At 39.8% G+C, this 21,831-nt stretch overlaps 1 protein-coding gene across 2 annotated transcripts in view; it reads left to right on the top strand.

The window, feature by feature from the left end:
• The window catches only part of dnah9 (dynein, axonemal, heavy chain 9), a 527,557-nt gene that overhangs the window by 93,060 nt on the left and 412,666 nt on the right, over positions 1-21,831 (top strand). For both annotated transcript variants that reach the window (XM_059948782.1, XM_059948781.1), the window contains 3 exons: positions 3,603-3,763; positions 11,683-11,839; positions 18,097-18,201. In XM_059948782.1, coding sequence (XP_059804765.1) covers positions 3,603-3,763; positions 11,683-11,839; positions 18,097-18,201 — 423 coding nt within the window. The remainder of the gene's footprint in view (positions 1-3,602; positions 3,764-11,682; positions 11,840-18,096; positions 18,202-21,831) is intronic.

Here is a 21,831-nt window from a genome sequence, read left to right as displayed (position 1 = left end):
ATAAACCAGGCCTGATGTGATTTTTGTCTCTGGTAGCAAAGTCAACATAGTGATAGAACTTAGACAGGACTGATTTGAAGTTAGCATGGTTTAAGTCACCAGCAACAATAAAGAAGCTTTACTTAACCTTCTTGCGCTGGTGGAACCCTTGAAATAATTTTCAGGCCTCAGGGAATCCGTGCGTAAATTTTTTTATCTACAGCTTACGGTACATTAATGTGATCAGTGTTGTATATATAATAATCCAAAACAATTGTCGATGCTCTTTTGAGTAGAGAATGAATTTTTAGCAACCTTTCTTGGGGAAGAAAAGCAGGTAGTTAAGCTTAGCTTAACTTTCTTGAAATTGATCTCTTTCTTTCCGTTTCATAAATTTTAAAAACTCAATAAAGGCAAACATAATAAATTTCTATTAAATAACTAGCTAAGTGGGATTTAATTTTTCTGAAGGTAGGCTTGATAGATTTAATTCAAATAAAGGTCGTAAATTGATTTTAATTAATGCTAATTACATCATGAAAATTTATTGACAATGTTGAATAGTAAAGTTGCTAAGAACCATAAGCCAAAGCAATATGAATAAAAGTACAGCCTAATATAAAATTTTATACTAGATTTTGAAGAATAATTTTCTTACTAAGTGACGTGATCAGGCTCAAATATAGGCCTAGCAAGTGAAACCTGTGCTTGTTTTTGCTGCACAAATATTCAATTCTGGGTCAGACTTCAGATAAGCACACACAGATTTCTCCTTCAATTGACATGAGACTATTTCTGTCCTTGCTCTTGATGCTTGTTAAACAAGAAAAAGCTTGCTCACACATGCAAGAAGTTGAAAACTGCAAGAAAATGTTCATTGCTTTCCTATGAATGGCAGGATACTCTTCTGTCACAGAAATCTAGAACTTGTCCGGGGCAGGTTAGTAAATCTTGGGTGCACGATCAGACTGCAGCTTAGAAAGTTCTGCCTTTTCTATAGAAGTCAAATTCTCAGGCTGAGCAGAAGATTCAGAGAAAGGGTCCCTCACCCAGTCATACATTTGTGTTGGAAGGAGAAGAAAAATACTGTTCAACTTCCTTCTGCCATTCTTCCAGGTAGTTTTCAATGTGACTTGAAACTTTCTGATATCCTTTCTCATGCTACACTAGTAGAGTTTGTTCACTCCCATAAGTCAATCAGTGGCACAAAAGGGTAAGTTGGGGAAGGTAATTTGAGAGGGAGAGGCTGATGTCACAGCTCAACTTGTGCATGTCCATTCAATGCTCAGAAAACGCACTTCACACTCCTCGTCAGCCTACTGTTTGGGGCATCTTCAGGGCTACCTATGACCGTCACATTAACATTGAAGAATATGCAAAATTCCAATTCAATAAAAGCCTTCCATAACTTTAAATGCCTTTAAGTCATTCCTCAGATTTCTTGATAAGTGAGGCTCAGGTTTGTTCAACTTTTAATGTATTATTGGTAAAATCCTTAAAGTCCTCTGTAGCCTCCTTTGTCCTTTTTATAATAGAGTGATGGCAACAATAGGCAGTCTAATCAAAGCAAAGTTTCACACAGCAATACAGTGCTCATCAATTATCAATGGCCTCCCATATTTCTCATCAAAAGCTGAGAATGGACTCAACCAAATAAACTGAGTCCTGCTGCACTGGGCTGAGAGACCTCTAACGAGATTGCTAACAGGGCTGCTCGGTCACTGGCCAACAAATGCGAGTGCTAGCATCACGTGAAATCCAAAAACGATGTTTATTTTTTAAAACCATGATCTCTCATGGAACCCTGTTTGAGAAACCCTGCATTGGGTGTCTGGCTCTGAGGTCAGTGATGGCACTGTGGAGTGCAGACAATGTTTCCCCAGCATTAGCACAGTGGGGATGGGGGTGGTTGAAGGTATGTATACAGCACAATATCGATGGCAGTGAGCTCCCTTGGTAAATAGAAGGGCCATTAGTTCACTATTTAAAAACTCTAGGAGAGCTGAACAGTGGGTTGTCACTACTGAAGCATTCACACACCAGTTTCTATGTACACCACCACCACAGGTCTTGCCAGAGGTTGTGGGAATTCTGGGGACACAAAAAGAGATGAGCAGCTGCTTCAGGGGTGGTACCCTGGAGTAACATTAGCAACAGGATGAGCATGCAGCAGTCCTTCATTTCATGCTGATTTACTCTCAGACGCAGGTAATCTTGTTTATTTTCTAACAATCTAATGTTTGAAAGCAGAATCGATGGGAGAACCTGTGTGCAGGGATTCACCTTTAGTCACGCGTGTATACCAGTGCACGTCATGCGTTTCTGTTTTCTTACGCACTGCATCCAATGCCTCTTTTGCTGAGTGGCTGTAACAGAAGACATGATATGTAAATACGCCCATGCTGCAAAGCTCATCTGCTATTCCACAACTCAACAGTGGGGTGGACTTGCAGTACTTAGTGTTCTTAATATCCAGTAGTGTTTTCAAATCTTAAGAAAGACATAAAGGATGGACGATTACCCCATTAGGTGGAGCCAGAGTGGCCTACTCATCAGTCAGTAGAAGCTGTGCCACCATGTTAGCAAGGTCATTGAGCACAAGTAGACAAAGCCTTGCAGTTTGATTTGAGAGAGGTAGTATTGAAAAGTAGGAAAATTTAGCTTCATCTGTGTTAAATGTTGCTTTGATTAGACTGCATATTGTTGTCATCACTCTGTCATGGAAAGGACAATGGAGGCTACAGAGGACTTTAAGGGCTATACCAGTAAGACAGAAGTACGTGGATCTGTAAGAGATGAACAAACGTGGGTTTCACATCAAACAATCTGAGGAGTGACTTAGAGGCATTTAAATTTATGGAAGCCTTGGATCGAATTGGGATGTTTCCACTGATAAAAGAACATGACTAGATGCCATAAGTATAAAACTGAAGAAATCTATTAAGGAACTGTGGGAAATGTATTTGTCCAGAGCACACTACCTCAGGGTGTGGCTGGAGTGAATGGTGGTATAGATGTATAATAGGGTAGATTGGACAAGCACACGAGGAAGTGGGTAACAGAGGAAATGACTCAAGTGGTGTATAAATGCTGTTATGTGGTGATGGGCTACACAGCTTTTTTGCTGTATATCTTGTGCATTCTGTGTAAAGTTATTATTAGACATCTGTTTAAGTGTTTCACCTTTCCAGAGGGCATTGGACAGTCTGCTCTTTGGCACTTAGCTTGAAATGCTTTTTGTACGTGACTCTTCTAACATTAAGCTGGGAGGTGTCGTGCATGAGAAACTTACTTGCTGATAATCTGGCCACTAGCTTTGTCATAAGTGCATACTTATTTTAGAGATACAGCATGGTAACAGGCCCTTCTAGCCCAGTGAGCCTACGCTCCAAGTGACCAATTAATCTGCCATCCCATGTCTTTGGAATGTAGAAGGAAACTGGAGCAGCTGAGGAAACCCATGTGATCATGGGGAGAATATACAGCTCATTACAGACTTCAGTGGAATTGAACCCAGGTCTCTGGCACTGTAATAACGTCATGTGCTTTTAAAGTGGAGGTATTTCTTTGTATTTCTGTGCCTATTTTTGTGGTTAATTAACAGTGCATGCTCCATTTCACAGGTTGAAAACTCTCAAGCTTTTGTCTGGCTCTCTCAGCTTCGGCATCGCTGGGATGATGAAAAGAAACACTGTTTTGCCAACATTTGCGATGCCCAATTTTTGTATTCCTATGAATATCTGGGCAACACTCCTCGACTGGTAATTACACCATTGACAGACAGGTATGCAAACAATTACAGAGTGTTTTCATTTGATGAAATTTTCTTGTGCTTGGATGTTGAACAAATACATAGCTTACCAAATTTGTAAGTGGCAAATCTAATACATCACCGATGACTTTCTACATTCTTCATAATAATGCTTCATTTGGCATAGAATGAAGAACATGTGTCCAGAAGTTTGTCAAAATTAGCTGTTAGTCACTGTGGGTAGACATAAAAGGGACCTAAACACATTTTAAAATTGGACTGCTCTATCGATAATCTCTGCTGGGCTTGCAGTGTTTGGCAGAGCTACTGTACACTTACATCAAACCTAATTGACTGTAAAGAATTACATTTAAATAAATACCTCCTTGGGTTTTGAGTTGAAGAGAAGTGAAGTACTTTATCCAGTTCCATAGCCATCCTAAAGACCATTTGTGCTTCATCTCCAGCAGATTGTTCTTCCGCACTATTGATCAACCAGTTTCTTACTTGATTGCACTTCTCTGGAACAGCACCGGAATGTTCCTAAATGCCCCTCTGCCAAAATCAATCAGAGAGAGAATTGGATAATGTCATGACATGAGCTTTGCATAATACTTTTTGTCGAGCCATGAGGGGACTTGCAGCAAGACCTTACAAATTGTCCATGAAACATAAAGGAGATCAAGGACTCATAAAGAGAGCTCAGACTACTCTGCTTAATTGTTCCCAAATTATTACTTCAGCAGCTCAGAAACTGCAGTGGCAACCTTGGTGAAGGTTTTGTATTCTTTCTCTTTGAAAGGCAGCAAATCAACTTTGAAGTATTTCAGTGTAGGTATTTTGCATGCCTTTGAACAGAACCTGAAAGGTTTCTTCATGTATTACTCTTGTTTGAAAACTTGGAAACCTGCAAGTAATAGAATATTTAATTCTTCAACTTCTCTATTGGGATGCCGCAATATAAAACACTTGGTAAAGGAAGATCCGAATATGTGCCTCTCTGCTTAATTGCTACTCAATTATCTTACACTAAAGTATAACTTAATTACATTGGTGCGACTATCTTTCGTATAATTTTAGACACCTTTCTGTACACCTGACATTTTGAGCTGTATTCCACAGGAGGTGCTGCCTCAAGTCTCCTTGCCTTATAGCTGCTTATTTATCAGGCTGGCTATGAATTAACATAAATGTCAATTTGTTAATTTTGTCTGTTCCATGGAATAGGTTATGACTTTGATAATAAAATGATGCTAAATGTGTTTTGGAACCCATTTAACTGTAGAATTACTTGTTCTAATTTATGATTTATCCCTTCACTGTGTTACACTGCATCGCTTAAAAGCTTACCCCATGTACAAATAGAGTTATTTACATACTTGATCTTATTTAGCCTTCAGGAGTGTATCCAGTATTTCTGTGTGAGAATTAGGCACATGTTCTAGTTTGAATTTGAAATCAGAATGGATTCTTAAAAATTAAACATTCCTTTTTTAATTAATATAAAGTGTATGTGACATTTTTTGATTTGATGACCTGAAATTTGTAGTCAAAAGCCCATACTGCTTATGGTTGAATAAGTTACTGTCTTACAGGCTGTACAACAGGCTGGATTCCATTTATCCCGCCGCTGCCCGTAAGAAGTTTGTACGTTCTCCCTGTGGCCATGTAGGTTTCCTCCCATAGTCCAAAAGCATATCAGTTGGTAGGTTAATTGGTTATTGTAAATTGTCCTGTGATTAGATAAGGATTAAATCGGGAGATTGCTGGACGGCACAGCTCAAAGGACCTGAGGGGCGTTTTCCGTGTTGTATCTCAATAGATAAATAACACCACTGGTGAATTCAAGAACAATCTCTGAAGTGTACCTTCCAATTAATGGTTGTAAGAAAATTATCAAAAACATTTGCAGGGTTTTTCCTTTATGCCATAGTTGGCACAGAGAAACAGTGCATAGCAAACGCAGCACAATAACATTTTGTTTGCCTCAGTACCACATCCACTTGCTGCACTATTACATTACAAGCAAGAATTCATGCTTGAAAGATCGAGTTAACACACGCTGGGAAATGTGTTAAGTTTTAGTCACCCTGATATAGAAAAGATGTCAGTAAACTGGAAAGAGTGTAAATAAGGACATTGCTGGGATTCAAGAGACTGAGTTATGAAGAGAGGTTGGGGAATGGAGTGAATTTCTGGAGGTTTATAAAAGCATAAGGTGCATAGATAGAATCAATATGCTTTCTATATCCCAGGGCTGGGAATTGAGAACTAGAGGGCATACGTTTAAGGTGGGGTGGAGGGGGGGGGGGAGATTCAGTCGGAATCTGAGGGTGATCAGTTTATGGAAAGAGCAGCTGGAGGAAATGGTTGGGTAGCTGCATTTACAACATTTAAAAGACACTTGGATATATACATGGATTGGTAAGATTATATGGGGCAAGCCAATGCAAATGGGACTAGCTTAGATGGGAATCTTGGTGGGCATGGACCATGTGAGCCAAAGGACCCAAATTCCATTCTCTAAGACTCTAATGACTGTGAAAGAAGAAAAGTTCCAGGAAATGTAGACTGTAGCTTGGCATAGTTCAAAGGCCATCTATCAATTTGCTGATGATACAAGCATTGTTGACTGAACCTAGGATGGAGTCAAGATGGAGTCCAGGAGAGAGATTGAGGGGTTTTGCAGCAACAACATTGCACTCAAAGTCAGTAAGACCAAAGAGCTGATTGTGGACTTCCAAAATGGAGAGAGTGAGCAATTCCCAGGTGTAATTTCTCTGAAGATCTAACCTGGTCCCAATGTATTGATGCAGCTAGAAAGAAAGCAAGATTGTCAACTAAGATGCTTGAAAACTTCTACAGGTGTACCATGAAGAGCATTCTGACGGGGTGCATCACTGTCTGGTATGTGGGGGGCTACTGCACAGGATGGAAAGAGGCTACAGAATGTTGTAAAACTAGTCAACTCCATCTTGGGTACTAGCCTCCACAGTATCCAAGACATCACCAAGGAATGATGTCTCAGCAAAGCACTGCCCATCTCTAAGGACCCTATCACCCAGGACATGCCCTCTTCTAATTGTTACCATCGGGAAGGAGGTACAGAGCCTGGAGGCATGCTCTCAGTGATTCAGGAACAGTTTCTTCCCCTCTGTCAACTGATTACAAAATGGACATTGAGCCTGTGGTCATGACCTCACTTTTATTATTTCTGTTTTTGCACTATATATCGGTAATTTACTTATTTTTTTTCTATATTATCATCTATTGCATTGTACTGCTGTCATTATGTTAACAAATTTCACAACATATGCTGGTGATATTAAACCTGATTCTGATTAGAGTATTTACCTTCCCTAACTGCCATAAATAACAGGACGTTTGGGACTCCAAAGTGAAGGCAAATATATCACTGGTAACCAATTTGATGAGATACGAGAAGATGATTTCCATCAAACAACTGCAATACAATTTTGCTTAATTTATCACAATACATTTGCTAAATATAACAACGTTACAAAAATAACAGTAATAGATGTTCAGCTAGAATATTTACAGTGAAGTCTAGTCATCAGCAGATGGTGGGCAGTATCTGAACTACTAGATGAGAGCAAATCCAAGGTTTGGTGTTACCAGCAATTCATTAAAAATTTGTTCACGTTTTTGCCTATGCAGAAAGATTTATCTTTACAAAAATTTTATATTCTGCATTTGCTTTTTTTAATGTTACAGAGAATTAGTCAAGCAATAAAAGAGAAATATACATGAGTAGAATCATTAAGACTACTTTTCTTATTGATCTGAAAATATAATTTGCAGACTCCCAGCTTTGATCAGGTAAAGTAAGTGGACAAAGCCTCGGCTGATGTAGTGCAATGTGGAGTAATATGAAATTATTCACTTTATAAGAAGAATAGATACACAGGATATTATTTTAAAACATGATAGCAATGAATCTCTGTGTTTTGGGGTAAGGAACACAAACACAGAAAGCTAATATGAAGAGTGGCCAAGCAGTTAGGAAGGGAAACAGGATGATGGCTTCTTTGCAAGAGAGAAGAAGCACAAATGTAAGAAAGTTTTTAGATAACTGTACAAGAGTTCAGTTAGATCACAGTTGGAGTGCAACAGGAAGATCTGATAGCATTATCAGAATTAGTACCACTGTGAGGATCATGATTTTGATTTCTCAAGTGTCTTCAATACCATGCAGCCCTCATTGCAGGGCAAAAAAACTCCATTCAATGCAGATTTGCACTTCCATTGTATCCTGCATAATGGCTAACTGACTGGCCGATCACAGTAGGTGCAGATTCAGAGCTGTGTGTCAGACATGGTTATAAGCAGCATTGGGTCCCACAGAGGACTGTATTGGCTCCATTCCTGTTTACCCCGTATTCTTTGGACTTTAAATACAACACTGAGTCATGTCATCTGCAGAAATTCTCAGATAACTCAACAATTGTTGGGTGTATTGATTGGGACTCCATACTGTTAAAAGTCTAGACGGGTTAGAATTTGTAAAATGTGTTCAGGAAAGTTTTCTAAATCAATATATAGAGGTACCAACTAGAGAGGATGCAATATTAGATCTCCTATTAGGAAACGAGTTAGGACAGGTGACGGAAGTGTGTGTAGAGGAACACTTTGGTTCCAGTGATCATAACACCATTAGTTTCAACTTGAGCATGGATAAAGATCTGGTCCTCGGGTTGTGGTTCTAAACTGGAAAAAGGCCAAATTTGAAGAAATGAGAAAGGATCTAAAAAGCGTGGATTGGGACAGGATGTTCTCTGGCAAGGATGTTGCTGGTAAGTGGGAGGCCTTCAAAGGAGAAACTTTGAGAGTGCAGAGTTTGTATGTTCCTGTCAGGATTAAAGACAAAGCGAATATGAATAAGGAACCTTGGTTCTCTAGGGATATTGGAACTCTGATGAAGAAGAGAGAGATGTATGACATGTTTAGAAAACAGGGAGCAAATAAGGTGCTTGAGGAGTATAACAAGTGCAAAAAAGTACTTAAGAAAGAAATCAGGAGGGCTAAAAGAAGGCAAGAGGTAGCTTTGCCAATCAAGGTGAAGGATAATCCAAAGAGCTTCTACAGGTATATTAAGAGCAAAAGGATAGTAAGGAATAAAATTGGTCCTGTTGAAGATCAGAGTGGTTGGCTGTGTATTGTATTTACTAAGAACATTGGCATGGAGTCAATGGAAATAAGGCAAACAAGTAGTGAGGTCATGGAACCAATACAGATTGAAGAGGAGGAGGTGCTTGCTATCTTGAGGCAAATTAGAGTAGATAAATCCCCAGGATCTGACAGGGTATTCTCTTGGACCTTGAAGGAGACTAGTGCTGAAATTGCAGGGGCCCTGGCAGATATATTTAAAATGTCAGTATCTACGGGTGAGGCAGAGGATCGGAGGATAGCTTATGTTGTTCTGTTGTTTATAAAGGCTCTAAAAGTAATCCCGGTGATTATTGACCGGTAAGTTTGACATCGGTAGTAGGTAAATTATTGGAAGGAGTACTAAGATATAGGATCTATAAGTATTTAGATCGACAGGGACTTATTAGGGAGAGACAACATGGCTTTGAGCATGGCAGGTCATGTTTAACAAATCTTTTAGAGTTTTTTGAGGAAGTTACAAGGAAAGTGGATGAAGGGAAGGCAGTGGATGTTGTCTACATGGAATTCAGTGAGGCCTTTGACAAGGTCCCACATGGGAGGTTAGTTAGGAAGATGCAATTGCTAGGTATACATGGTGAGGTAGTAAATTGGATTAGACATTGGCTCAATGGCAGATGTCAGAGAGTGGCAGTGGAGGATTGCTCCTCTGAGTGGAGGCCTGTGACTAGTGGTGTGCCACAGGGATCAGTGCTGGGTCCATTGTTATTTGTCATCTATATCAATGATCTGGATGGTAATGTGGTAAATTGGATCAGCTAATTTGCTGATGATACAAAGACTGGAGGTGTAGTGGACAGTGCGGAAGGTTTTCAAAGCTTGCAGAGGGATCTGGACCAGCTGGAAAAATGGGCTGAAAATTGGCAGGTGGAGTTTAATTCAGACAAGTTTGAGGTATTGCACTTTGGAAGGAAAAGCCAAGGTAGAACAAACAAGGTAAATGGTAGGGCACTGAGGAGTGCAGTAGAACAGAGGGATCTAGGAATACAGATACAAAATTCGCTAAAAGTGGCATCACAGGTAGCTGGGGTAGTAAAGAGAGCTTTTGGTACATTGGCCTTTATAAATCAAAGTATTGAGTATAAGAGTTGGAATGTTATGGTGAGGTTGTATAAGGCATTGGTGAGGCCGAATTTGGAGTATTGTGTGCAGTTTTGGTCACCGAATTACAGGAAGGATATTAATAAGAAGGTTTACAAGGATGTTGCCAGGACTTGAGAAACTGAGTTACAGAGAAAGGTTGAATTGCTTAGGACTTTATTCCTTGCAGCATAGAAGAATGAGGGGAGACTTGATAGAGGTGTATAAAATTATGATGGGTATAGATAGAATGAATTCAAGCAGGCTTTTTCCACTGAGGCTAGGGGAGAAAAAAAACCAGAGGACATGGGTTAAGGGTGAAGGGGGAAAAGTTTAAAGGGAACATGGGGGGGGGGAAGCTTCTTCACACAGAGAGTGGTGGGAGTTTGGAATGAGCTGCCAAATGAAGTGCTAAATGCGGGCTCGCTTTTAACATTTAAGAAAAACTTAGACAGGAACATGGATGAGAGGTGTATGGAGGGATATGGGCCAGGTGCAGGTCAGTGGGACTAGGCAGAAAAATGGTTCGGCACAGCCAAGAAGGGCTAAAAGGCATGTTTCTGTGCTGTAATGTTCTATGGTATATAGGGAGGAGAGGAGGATGAACACAGGGCCCTGGTGGAGGACTTTGTCAGATGGTGCGCGCTGAATCATCTACAGCTCAACATCAGTAAGACAAAGGGGATGGTGATGGACTTTAGGAAGATTAAGCCTGCACCGCTCCCTGTCACTATTGATAGTGAGGACCTGCAAGTACTTGGGATGCACCTGGATGGCAGACTTGTGCGGAGCACCAACATAGAGGCTGTGTACAAGAAGGGCCAGATTTGCCTCTACTTCCTGAGGAAACTAAGGTCCTTTGGAGTATGCAGGCCTCTCCTTCACATGTTCTACCCATCTGTTGCCAGTACATTCTTCTATGCGGTGGTGTGCTGGGGCAATGGCATCAACACGGGTGATGCAAACAGGTGCAATAAACTGATAAGGAAGACTGGCTCTGTTATAGGAGCCAAACTGGATACACTGGAGGCTGTGGTAGAGTGAAGGACCCTATGGAAAGTCCTGGCAAATCTGGACAATGTTTCTTACCCTCCGCAAGCCTCCTGGACTGAACAGAGTGGCATTTTAAGCAATAGGTTAAGACAACTGTGCTGCTCCAACAAGCACTATGAGGCAATTCTTACCCTGAGCCATTAGGCTCTATCATGAATCAATCTATAGATGGGGAAGTGATGACCCCCTCCTGTTAGACTGAGGTAACTTTTTTTTATTCTTTCAACTTCTCTTCTCAAATTTATATCTGTGCCCTTGTAATGCACTGTGACACTGTAATTTCATTTGGAATCAATAAAGTATATCTATCACTTAAGGAAGAATATATTTGTAAATGTAGTTGAAAGAAATTCACTACATTGATTGTAAGTGAGAGGAGATTTTGTTATGAAGAAAGATTAATCTGGGCCAAAGATTCTGAAAATATTTGCTTCCAAACTAATGTAGCTTTAAGGCAATTCTCATTACACAATTTTTAGTTTGGTCCAACAGCAATTTTAACTCGTGTTAGCTACAGTTATGCTCTTGAGATTGAACACAATCTGATTGCATAGTGTTGATAATGAATAAAGATTGCTTCTGCTACCTTTGGCTTATGCTTTATAATTTTTTTATTTCATTGTTTGTTTTAGATGTTACATCACATTGACTCAGTCATTGCATCTAACAATGAGTGGAGCTCCTGCTGGACCTGCTGGCACAGGAAAGACTGAAACCACTAAAGATTTAGGCCGAGCCCTAGGAATTATGGTCTATGTATTCAACTGCTCTGAGCAGATGGATTACAAGGTATAGCCTCTTCAATAAAGATCCACACACACTTCTTCATTATTAATCTCATCTATTGTAGCTTTTTATTGACATTTTCTTTATAGCAGGCTACTATTATTGAATCTATTTTATTAACTTGCTGCGTGTTAACTTTAGACACAGAGACTGAGTTCATCAGTTTAAGAAATAAAGCTTTGTCATTGTTAAGATGATACTGGCAACTCTTCTGAATCACTCTTCTGGAATCTGCTTCTCTCAGCTTGAAAACATGTCATGTGTATTGCATTTAGGCCTTGTGGAAAATTTAAAAATCTATTCCTTTCAGAATAAATACCAAATCTTGTGTTATGTTAAGCAATTGTTGTAACCGTTGAGTTATAAATCACATCAGTATGATACAGTATGCTTGTGATCTTCATATTATATTCAAATGTTGAAGTAACAATTTGGTTTATAAATCCACTGGCACTTAAATCCACAGTGATGAAGTGTTTTGAGAGGTTGGTATTGAAACAACAAATCCTGCCTGAGAAGCAACTTGGATCTGCCCAGTTTGCCTATTGACACAACAGGTGCCATCTCATTAGCTCTTCAGTCAACCCTGGAACAGATGGACAGCAAAAATGCATACATCAGGATGCTTTTTATCGACTACATTTCGGCATTGAATCCTATCGTTGTCTCTAAACCTGATCAACGCATTTCAAGACCTTGGCCTCAACACCACCTTATGCAATCGGATCTTCGATTTCCTCATTTGCAGATCCCAGTCAGTTTCAATTGGCAACAACATCTTTTCCACAATCTCCATCAGCACAGGCACACCACAAGGCTGTGTGCTTCAGCCACCTGCTCCACTTGTTTCACATTAATGACTGTGAGACTAGACAGAGCTCCAGTGCCATATTCAAGTTTGCTGATGACACTGCTGTTATAGGCCAAATCTAAGGTGGTGACAAATCAGATGTAGGAGGGAGATTGAAAATCTAGCTGTTGTGCCACAACAACAGCATCTTACTTAATGTTAGCAAGACCAATGGAGCTGAACTGATTACTGACTTCAGGAGGAGAAAACCAGAGATCCATGAGCCAGCCCTCAGTGGATCAGCAACTTTAAATTCCTTGGCATTATCATATTGGTGGACCAGTCCTGGTCACGACCAGACCACGTAAGTACAGTTATGATGAAAGTACGGCAGCACTTCTTGCATTTACACAGTTTGTTATTGTTTTAAGGCCCAGTTGGTGTGTTCCTTCATTGATTCTATTACAGTTATCATTCTGTTATGGAATAGAATATTGAGTATGCCCACATGAAAACAAATCTTAGGGTTGTACAAGGGGACATATATGTACTTTGATAATAAATTTACTTTGAGGTTTTGAACTTCGAAGTTACTTGGATAGTTTCCAAGCTGCTGTGATGGTGAGACTTGCGCAGGTTTACGATGCTCAGGTACGGCAGGATTATTAAAATAACATTTTGGAAGCCAGAAGAGGATGCTTGATAGAACGTAATTTTGTAGCACTAATAATCATTACAAATTAATCTATATACTATTAAAACTTATGCTCTGCTTGTCTGTTTGTGACCTCTAATTAGCACAAACGATGCATTACAGCGGTACTATTTTTGGCTAAATCAACTTATAATGCCCTAACTTACAAAATGCAGGCAAAGTTCAGGGTTATATATTCATATAAAATTGCTCTCTTGCCAAAATCAACAGCCCCGTTCTCACCAGAGAGCCAATGTCAGCCATGATGGAAACCGCGACTCAACAACACAACGCAGGCGTATGGCCAGCCTCAGAAGCACCTCATGATGCTCACAGCAGTGACACCAACCGGAGCAAAAGGGCAGGGCAACTCTATTTCGAGCGGTCACATTCTGCTAATCACCATCAGCACGTGCAGGATTGGGACAAATCTAACTGCCACCCATCAGTAAAAGATAATTAATTCTTATTGTAATGACATACATCAAGACACCCGTCACACCCTTTGCTGCAGTCAAAGGACAGCGGTGACTATATCACGTCCATTTAGGAGAGTGCCTACCACATCATCAAGAATAATCAGCATCCTGGAGGCTTTGGTGTTACTGCTTAGAATCTTCTATCTAGCATTAAGGTAAAAAAAAATATGGTCAGCCTAATTATGCCGCATGGAAAGAGAAGGGGGACATTATGGTCAAGAGATGACACCAAACGTCATCGGGAAGTGGCAAAGAGAGGGAGAAGAATTGGATGAGGCCAGGGTCATACGACTCCAGGATCAAAGAGTCAGGACTAAAAAGATGATAGAAGAAGAGACAGAGGAGGGGAGGCATACACATCTCCAGAATGACAAGAACAGGCACAGGAGGAGGAGAGAGGAAGAGACAAAGGAGCTGAGAAATGCATGTCTCCAGGATCAGACACAAACAGCAAACAGCAGAAGAGATGAAGAGATAAAGAGACGGGGGATGAAAGGGCAGCATGTCTCCAGAATGACAATGAGAGGCACAACGGTGGCAGATCAACCAGAAATGATGCCATCCAAAGTGTCCTTCATTAAACGAGGAGGAGGTATATTTGCCTTGCTACATGTCATTCTTCTTTAATAAACTGAGGTTTTCTTCTTCAATTTCCAAAGCAAAGCGATACCAATAGCATTCAGGAAAATTTATTGTTCATTCTGGTCACATCAGACTGTACTACCCTTCTCTCAAAGGGTGCCCCAATCGGTCACCCCGTTGTCTAGTTTAATATAATTGTTTAAATCACCCAAAGTACTGAGAAATGAATCATTGTTATGATTGAAGCTCACCTTTTTGATTGTTTCATCTCATGTTCTTTTGATTTCTTTAAATATGCATTTCTCTTATTTATACTGTCAGCAATCTTTCTAAGTAACACACCAAGATAAGGCCATAAACACCCCAACTACTCAACCTTTTGGTGCTTGAACCATTCTCTGAAAACACTATTCATTTTCACTTCTCTCCTGCTCTCTCTGGAGAAATTATGTCAGGTAGTTATTGTAATCTTCCCATGGAGGAATAACTGCAAGCGAGGAATCAGCGAATTGGCGGGTTTGCCGTGATATTGTGTACTGGAGCTGAACTTAACACAGTGCTACTGAGTCAGTAACAATCAATTTAAAAGGTGGCCCTCCATAAAAGATTGACTGTGATCCTGCCAGTGCTATGCATAAACATTGAGCCCAATGTCAGTATGGCATTTGAACCATTGTGTCTTGTGCTCTTTCAAGATGATCTCTTCACTGTATGACAATAAGGCACTTAATTCTCAGCATTACCCTACTCATGATAAGATGCGTGTCACCACCTTCCACCTCCCTTCAAAGCACAAATTAAAGAATATTTTAAACACCTCTGGAGACTACTCTCAGTTTGCTCAGGGTTCTGCCTATAGTGTTACCTGCCTGACACACTAATGGAGGATCCTGAGAGGGAATTTTTAATATCCAGCATTGCTTCATTGAACCAAATTTGGAATTTGTTAATTATACTAGAACCATAAAACCACTGAAGTCAATAATATTTTTAGTAGAATTATCAAACACTGTTCAATATAACTTTTGGACTGGGTTGGCTCATATGGTTTCAAAATTCCCACTTTAAAATATGCACCACCAGGCTGTTATAAGGCTATTGAATAGTCCATTTGTACTGTCAAGATGCATTCTTGACCTCACAATCTATCTGTATCTTATTGTCCACCTGTACTGTACATTCTGTGTAATTCTAACTATAACACTATATTCCGTATTCTGTTATTGCTTTCACCTGTGCTTTGGTATACTTCTGTTTCAACTGATCCGTATCGATGGCATGCAAGATAACATGTTTCACTGTATCTTAGTCATGTGTCAAGAACGAATGAGTTACTAAGTATATCCTGTGTGATAGCTTGATAGGTGAACCACAAACTTGGACTGTCTTCATGGACCTCTGTTCTCTGTAATATATGTTAATGTTTAGGGTGAATATGTAGGTGATCAATTTTGTAAGTTCACAGATGACATGGAAATTGGTGGAATTGTTGATAGATGGTAGGTTATCGAAGGATACAATGGACAGTGATCAATTAGAAATTTGGGTACAGGGCAGGTGGTAGAAGCTAATGCGTTAACGATGTTTAAGAGATATTTCAAAAGGCACATGAACAGGCAGGAAATAATGGGATATGAATGATGTGCAGACAGATAGTGTTAGGTCAGACTGACATCGTGGTCATTGCAGACATGCTGGGTTGAGAAGCCTGTTCAGCCTTCTAAATACGATGTTGGAATGCTTCAGACTTTTTTTTAAAAAAGTATGCCTATAAAAATGTAATTCTGCACAGGGTAAAAGTTTCCCCAGGATATATGCAAGATCATCAGGCATAGGAGTAGAATTAAGCCATTTGGCCCATTGAGTCTGCTCTGCCATTTGATAATGGTTGATTTATTTTCTCCCTCAACTCCATTCTCCTGCCTTCTCCTTGTAACTTTTGATGCCCTTACTAATAAAGAGCCTATCAATCTCTGCTTTAAATATTAAATATAATGATTTGCCCTCCATAACAGTCTGTGGTAATGAATCTCACTAATTTACCACCATCTGGTGAAAGAAATTCCTCTTCATCTCTGTTCTAAGACATCCTTCTATTCTGATGCTTTGGCCTCTTGTCCTAGACTACAGTCAGTTGCTAGACAGGTAATGATTTGTTTTTGTTGAGTAAAGATCAGATGATTCATTGCAGAATTAAAGATCTGACTTCCTTGCAGATTATGAGGGTTCTTTTGTCTTGCTGCATCAGTGCAAGAAAACTAAATGTCTCACATTCCATGTTTATGATATATTTTGACAACTTTATAGCCAATTCCATTATATCTATTGGTACAGTCTTTCAGTTGCGCCAGGCATTGCACATTGAACAGACTGGTGTGAATAATGAACAAACCACAATTAAGGAAGCACTGTCTTCACAAAGCAATGAGTCATGCAGTTTGACAGAATTTAAAAAAATAAACTATTTTAGAGACACACGGTTTATCATATTTATGTGTTTGTTATTGTAACAAATGTGTTTAACTGTTTAGTTAATTTCTCAGGTAAGTTGTCAAGCAGAAATTTTGTCTTGGACATATTAAATGTTTCTATGATTTTTACTTTTTATTTCAGAGGTACTACACGGTAACAGTCCCTTTGGCCCACTGAGCTCAGGCCACCCAATTACACTCACGTGACCAATTAACCTAGTAACCTGTAAATCTTTGGAATATGGGAGGAAACCAGAGCACTCAGAAGAAATTCGTGCAGTCACAGGGAGAACATATGAATTCCTTACAGACGGCAGCAGAATTAAACCCTGCTTGCTGGCACTGTAATAGCGTTATGCCTATTGCTATGCTAGCATGCCGCCTCATGTGGTCACACATCTTTTCAAGGCTTGGTTTTTCACAGTAGATGCAACTTAGCAGCATGGTTGTTGCATTTTGTTGATATTAAGGCAGTGGAGCAAATGCATAACCTTGATTTCAGACGTTAAAAGTAGTTGAATTAAAAGCTTTTGTTGTTTTAAATATTAGTGTTCCCCAATAAGTAATTTTCAGGAATAACCAACATACTAATCACCATAGTTTCTATTATGAAAAGTGTGCAACAGTGTATCAGTAGTGCTTGTAACCTTGGTAATCAGTGATATCATTGCTGGATGTGTTTTTAGGCCAGGGTCTTTTACAACCATTTGAGAGCCTTTTAATGTGTCTTCTCTAAAACATGGAAAATTCCCTTGCAGAGAGCTCCCTTCATACCTCACAGTTGCATCAATGCAGCATTTGAGTCTATGGTGCTCTGTGGTGTGATTATTGGTGGAAGAAGCCTACTGTTGGCTAGGTTGGAATTCCTCTCTTTTAACAGATAAACTTGATCCCAGGCCGCCAGGAGTCCACCATATGTGTTTAAATTGGGTCCAGTGAATATTCTTCCAAAGCTCTGATTGATATATCCAAGACACAACCAGACTAAATGTTGAAACTAAGAGATTAAGTAAGAAAGCTGTGTAGATTGTGGTGAACTGCATCCTTGTAGTTTGTCAAAGCAGTAAGTGTTGAGTTCATTTGTTTATGTAGTATTTGTTGATTTGTTCAGAAACTCAGATTGACTGGGATACCAGAAAACTTACTGCAGAGCTTCAGGTCATGTCGGGAAATCTTTTGTCTCTTTGTATAGGCAGAAATGACAGCAACAATATTAATTCTTCATGTTTTTGTTTGTATTACAGTCATGTGGCAACATCTACAAGGGTCTAGCACAGACAGGAGCCTGGGGTTGTTTTGATGAGTTCAACAGGATTTCTGTTGAGGTTTTATCTGTTGTTGCTGTGCAGGTAAGTTGAGATTTTTTATTTTTTTGCAAACATTTATTGATGCATCACAGCAGCTGGACATTCAGTTTATCAAACCCATTCCATCTTCTTAGAAGAGTTTAGCTGTCAGTAACTCACTCTCAAACTTTTCCTTTAGGCCTATAATTTTTACTCTTTTAAGTATCTATACAGTTGTTCAATGAATGTTGCTGTTGATTGCAGTAATTATCACGAAACACTCCTTTATTGTCTCTGACGCAAGAAATAGAGAGTAGTCAAGGACGCGGGGGAAAATTGATTGTTCAGTATGGTGGAATCTGTGTTCAAACGATACTGTGACTAAAGTGATTCAAGTGACAGCGCTTTGATGCAGTGCTGTGAGCTAAGAACAAAATAACACTGAAGGCACAAGAAACTACAGATGCTGGAATCAGGAGCAAGATTAGTTCAGGCAAAGTGTCTTGAACCAAAACATTGACTATTCATTTCCTTCTGTAGAGGCTACATGACCTGTAGAATTCCTCCAGCAGTTTGTTGATTTTTTTGAGCAAATTATTATTAGTTAATATTACAATAGCCATATTATCAAATGCATCCAATATATAACAAAATTAATTCCACACTTCTAGTTTCAAATACTATAATCCTTCACCAGTATATTTATAATAGCGACCACATTGGAAAGCATTAGTTTCTTCTTAGTTTTCTGCTCAATCATGAGTGAACTAGAAAGTAAACAACTTGGAGATTCTTTTGCATGACTCATCTTCATCTGACGTAGGGAAAGTTATTTTAATTTTAAGTTGTCTTAGCGCATGCTGGGAAATTCTCTCCTCTCACTTCTTGACAGATTTCTCCTTAGCATGTGCTAAGATTTTCTCCTGGCATAAAATCCCCAAATGGCATCAATGAAAGTGGAATACTTAAAGTTCATTGGCAACATTGTGACAAAATAGTCTTTGTTATTTATTCAGAGTTTTCTAAAATCTTTTCTGCCAGACGCTATGCTTTTTTCAAAGGGCAAGCATGCAAACTGTATTCTTTATTCTTGCTGAGATCTCCTGAAACCTTAAGTATAGACTCACCCACGTGTGGCTGAACTCAGGATCATGGTCCCACTCAGCTATTGAGACTCAGGATTATTCTAATTTCCAATTCATGGAGAAAATATCATTGACTTTCCATTTGGCTACAAAGCAGACAGAACAGGCACAGGGATTTATCTGCATTGCAGCTTTTCCCGAAGTGCAAGCATTCAAAATCTGAACTTGTAATGTTACTATCATTCCCTGGCAAGTTCATATTGGGAATACTTGTACGTACCATTGAGGGTTGCTTGGGTATCTCTGCAAAATGAGCATAAATTCTCTTCACACTATTTTGCCTGCCTATCTGGATAGCTCAGTTCCTCTGAAATCATTTCACCCATCACTGCAGCCGTCTTTTTGTAATTAGTTGCATTCCCCTGAGGCTGAGGATTAAGGGAAATCAACCTCCAAGGGAAAGTATATAAATATTGTATACTCTGTCTAATGTAGTTCAGGATCATCTTATATATTTGCCTTTATTGGAGATGCCTGGACATTTGGTACAACGTAGCTTGGACCTGAATTGCTGTGTGTATTGTGATGCCAGGAACTCTAAGGCTGGTTGCAGATGTGAAGTCAAATGTCGGCACTGGTGAGATCTTGCAATACATCAATAGGACATACAGTGCTGAATCTGCCATATTAATGCAGTAAAGCAATCTGCAGTTTGCAACCCTTAATTCTCAGTCTTACCCTCTGGAAAGGTTCAAGGGGAAGTGCATGGGCAAATTATCCCCTACTGTATGTAATGAGGTAAGGAATTATTGAGTCAGATCGTGATACAGCATGAATCTGAGGCATTCAGCCCAACCAATCCATGCTAACCTTGATGCCATCTCTCTTGTGTTCGGCTTACCCCTTCATGAATCTATCCAAGCACAACTAAAATGGTACTATTGTACTTGCCTCAAATACTTCCTCTGGCAGCTCATACCATATACTTGCTTATCTGGATAGCTGAGTCTGTCTGGAATTTACTTATTGAGATACAGTGTGGAATAGGCCCTTTCAGCCCTTCAAGCTATTCTGCCCAGTAACCACCCCCCCCCCCACCCCCTGATTTAATCCTCACCTAATTATTGGACAATTTACAGTCGTCAATTAACCTATCAGCTAGTATGTCTTTGGATTCTCGGAGGAAACCAGAGCACCCAGAATAAGCCCGTGTGGTCGCGGGGAGAAGATACAAACTCCTTACTGGTAGTGGCTGGAATTGAACCTGGGTGGCCTGAACTATACAGTGTTGTGCTAACCATGATGCTACACTACCCAACCTCATGCAAGGAAATGGTGGACCTCAGATCGGTTGTAAATCTTTTCCCCTCTCACACTAAATCTATGCTCCATAATTTTGGAGTATTCTACTCTTAAAGAGAAAGAACATTACCATCCACTTTATCTATACCTCTCATAATTTTAAACATATCAATAAAGTCACATCTCATTATACTACGTTCAAAAAATAAAGACCTGGGCTAGTCCATCTGGCCATTTCTCCCTAGAACTCAGGCCCTCTCTTCAAGTAGCATGCTTCTAAATCTTTATTGCACTCTTTCCAGTTTTTAGGTTTAAGATCAAGTTTCAATCCAATTTACAGGTCTGTGCTGAAGATCATAAAACACAAATTGTAACAGTACAGGACAGGGAGAAGCCCTTCTGCCCTCCATGCCTGTGCTAAACATGTCAGTCTAACTAATCCCATCTGCTTGCACAGGGTCCATATTCCTTCTCTGCTTTCTGTGTGTTCAGTCACCGACCATTCTCCGTGTAAAAAAAATCTTGCCAAGAAAATCTCAAGAAATTTTAATAATTTCTCCTGTTATTATTAAAATTGTGCCCTCTGGTATTTGAAGCATCCACCTTGGGAAAAATGATTCTGGTTATCTGCCATATCTGTGCCTCTCATAATTTTATGTAATTCTTTCGAGTTGCTCCCCCAGCCTCCAGTGCTCCAGAGAAAACAACTCAGCTTCGTCCAAGCTCTCGATGTCAGAAATTATTACTCGTACTATTTGCAAATGATGTTCTAGCACATTGTACAATATTTGACATTCAACTTTAAATATTAACCTAGAGCTGACCTTCATTGAATGTTTGACACTTACCTATGCTATTTGTTCGTTCATTATGTACCCTGTTGTATGACATGGGCAATCATGGTGTATCCACAACCAAGATTGTTCTTGGCAAATTTTTCTACAGAAGCAGTTTGCCATTGCCTTCTTCTGGACAGGGGACTGCAGGCCTCATCAATACTCTTCAGAGATCATATGTTTGGCATCAGTGGTGCATAACCAGGACTTGTGATACGCACCAGCTGCTCATATGACCATCCACCACCTGCCCCTGTGGCTTCATGTGACCCTAAACTGAAGGCTACACCTTGCCCAAGAGTGACCTGAAGGCTAGTGGAGAGAAGGCGAGCCTCACCCTTCCTTTGGTAGAGATGTATCTTCACCTTGTTACCCCACTTCTGCTATTAGCTTTATCAAATAAAAGGAGTCCATCTATCTTTAGCAAACACGAGGAAATCTGCAGATGCTGGAAATTCAAACAACAATAC

This window comes from Hypanus sabinus, chromosome 23 (assembly GCF_030144855.1).
Source record: "Hypanus sabinus isolate sHypSab1 chromosome 23, sHypSab1.hap1, whole genome shotgun sequence".
NCBI lineage: Eukaryota > Metazoa > Chordata > Chondrichthyes > Myliobatiformes > Dasyatidae > Hypanus > Hypanus sabinus.
This window is presented reverse-complemented; position numbering and strand designations above follow the sequence as displayed.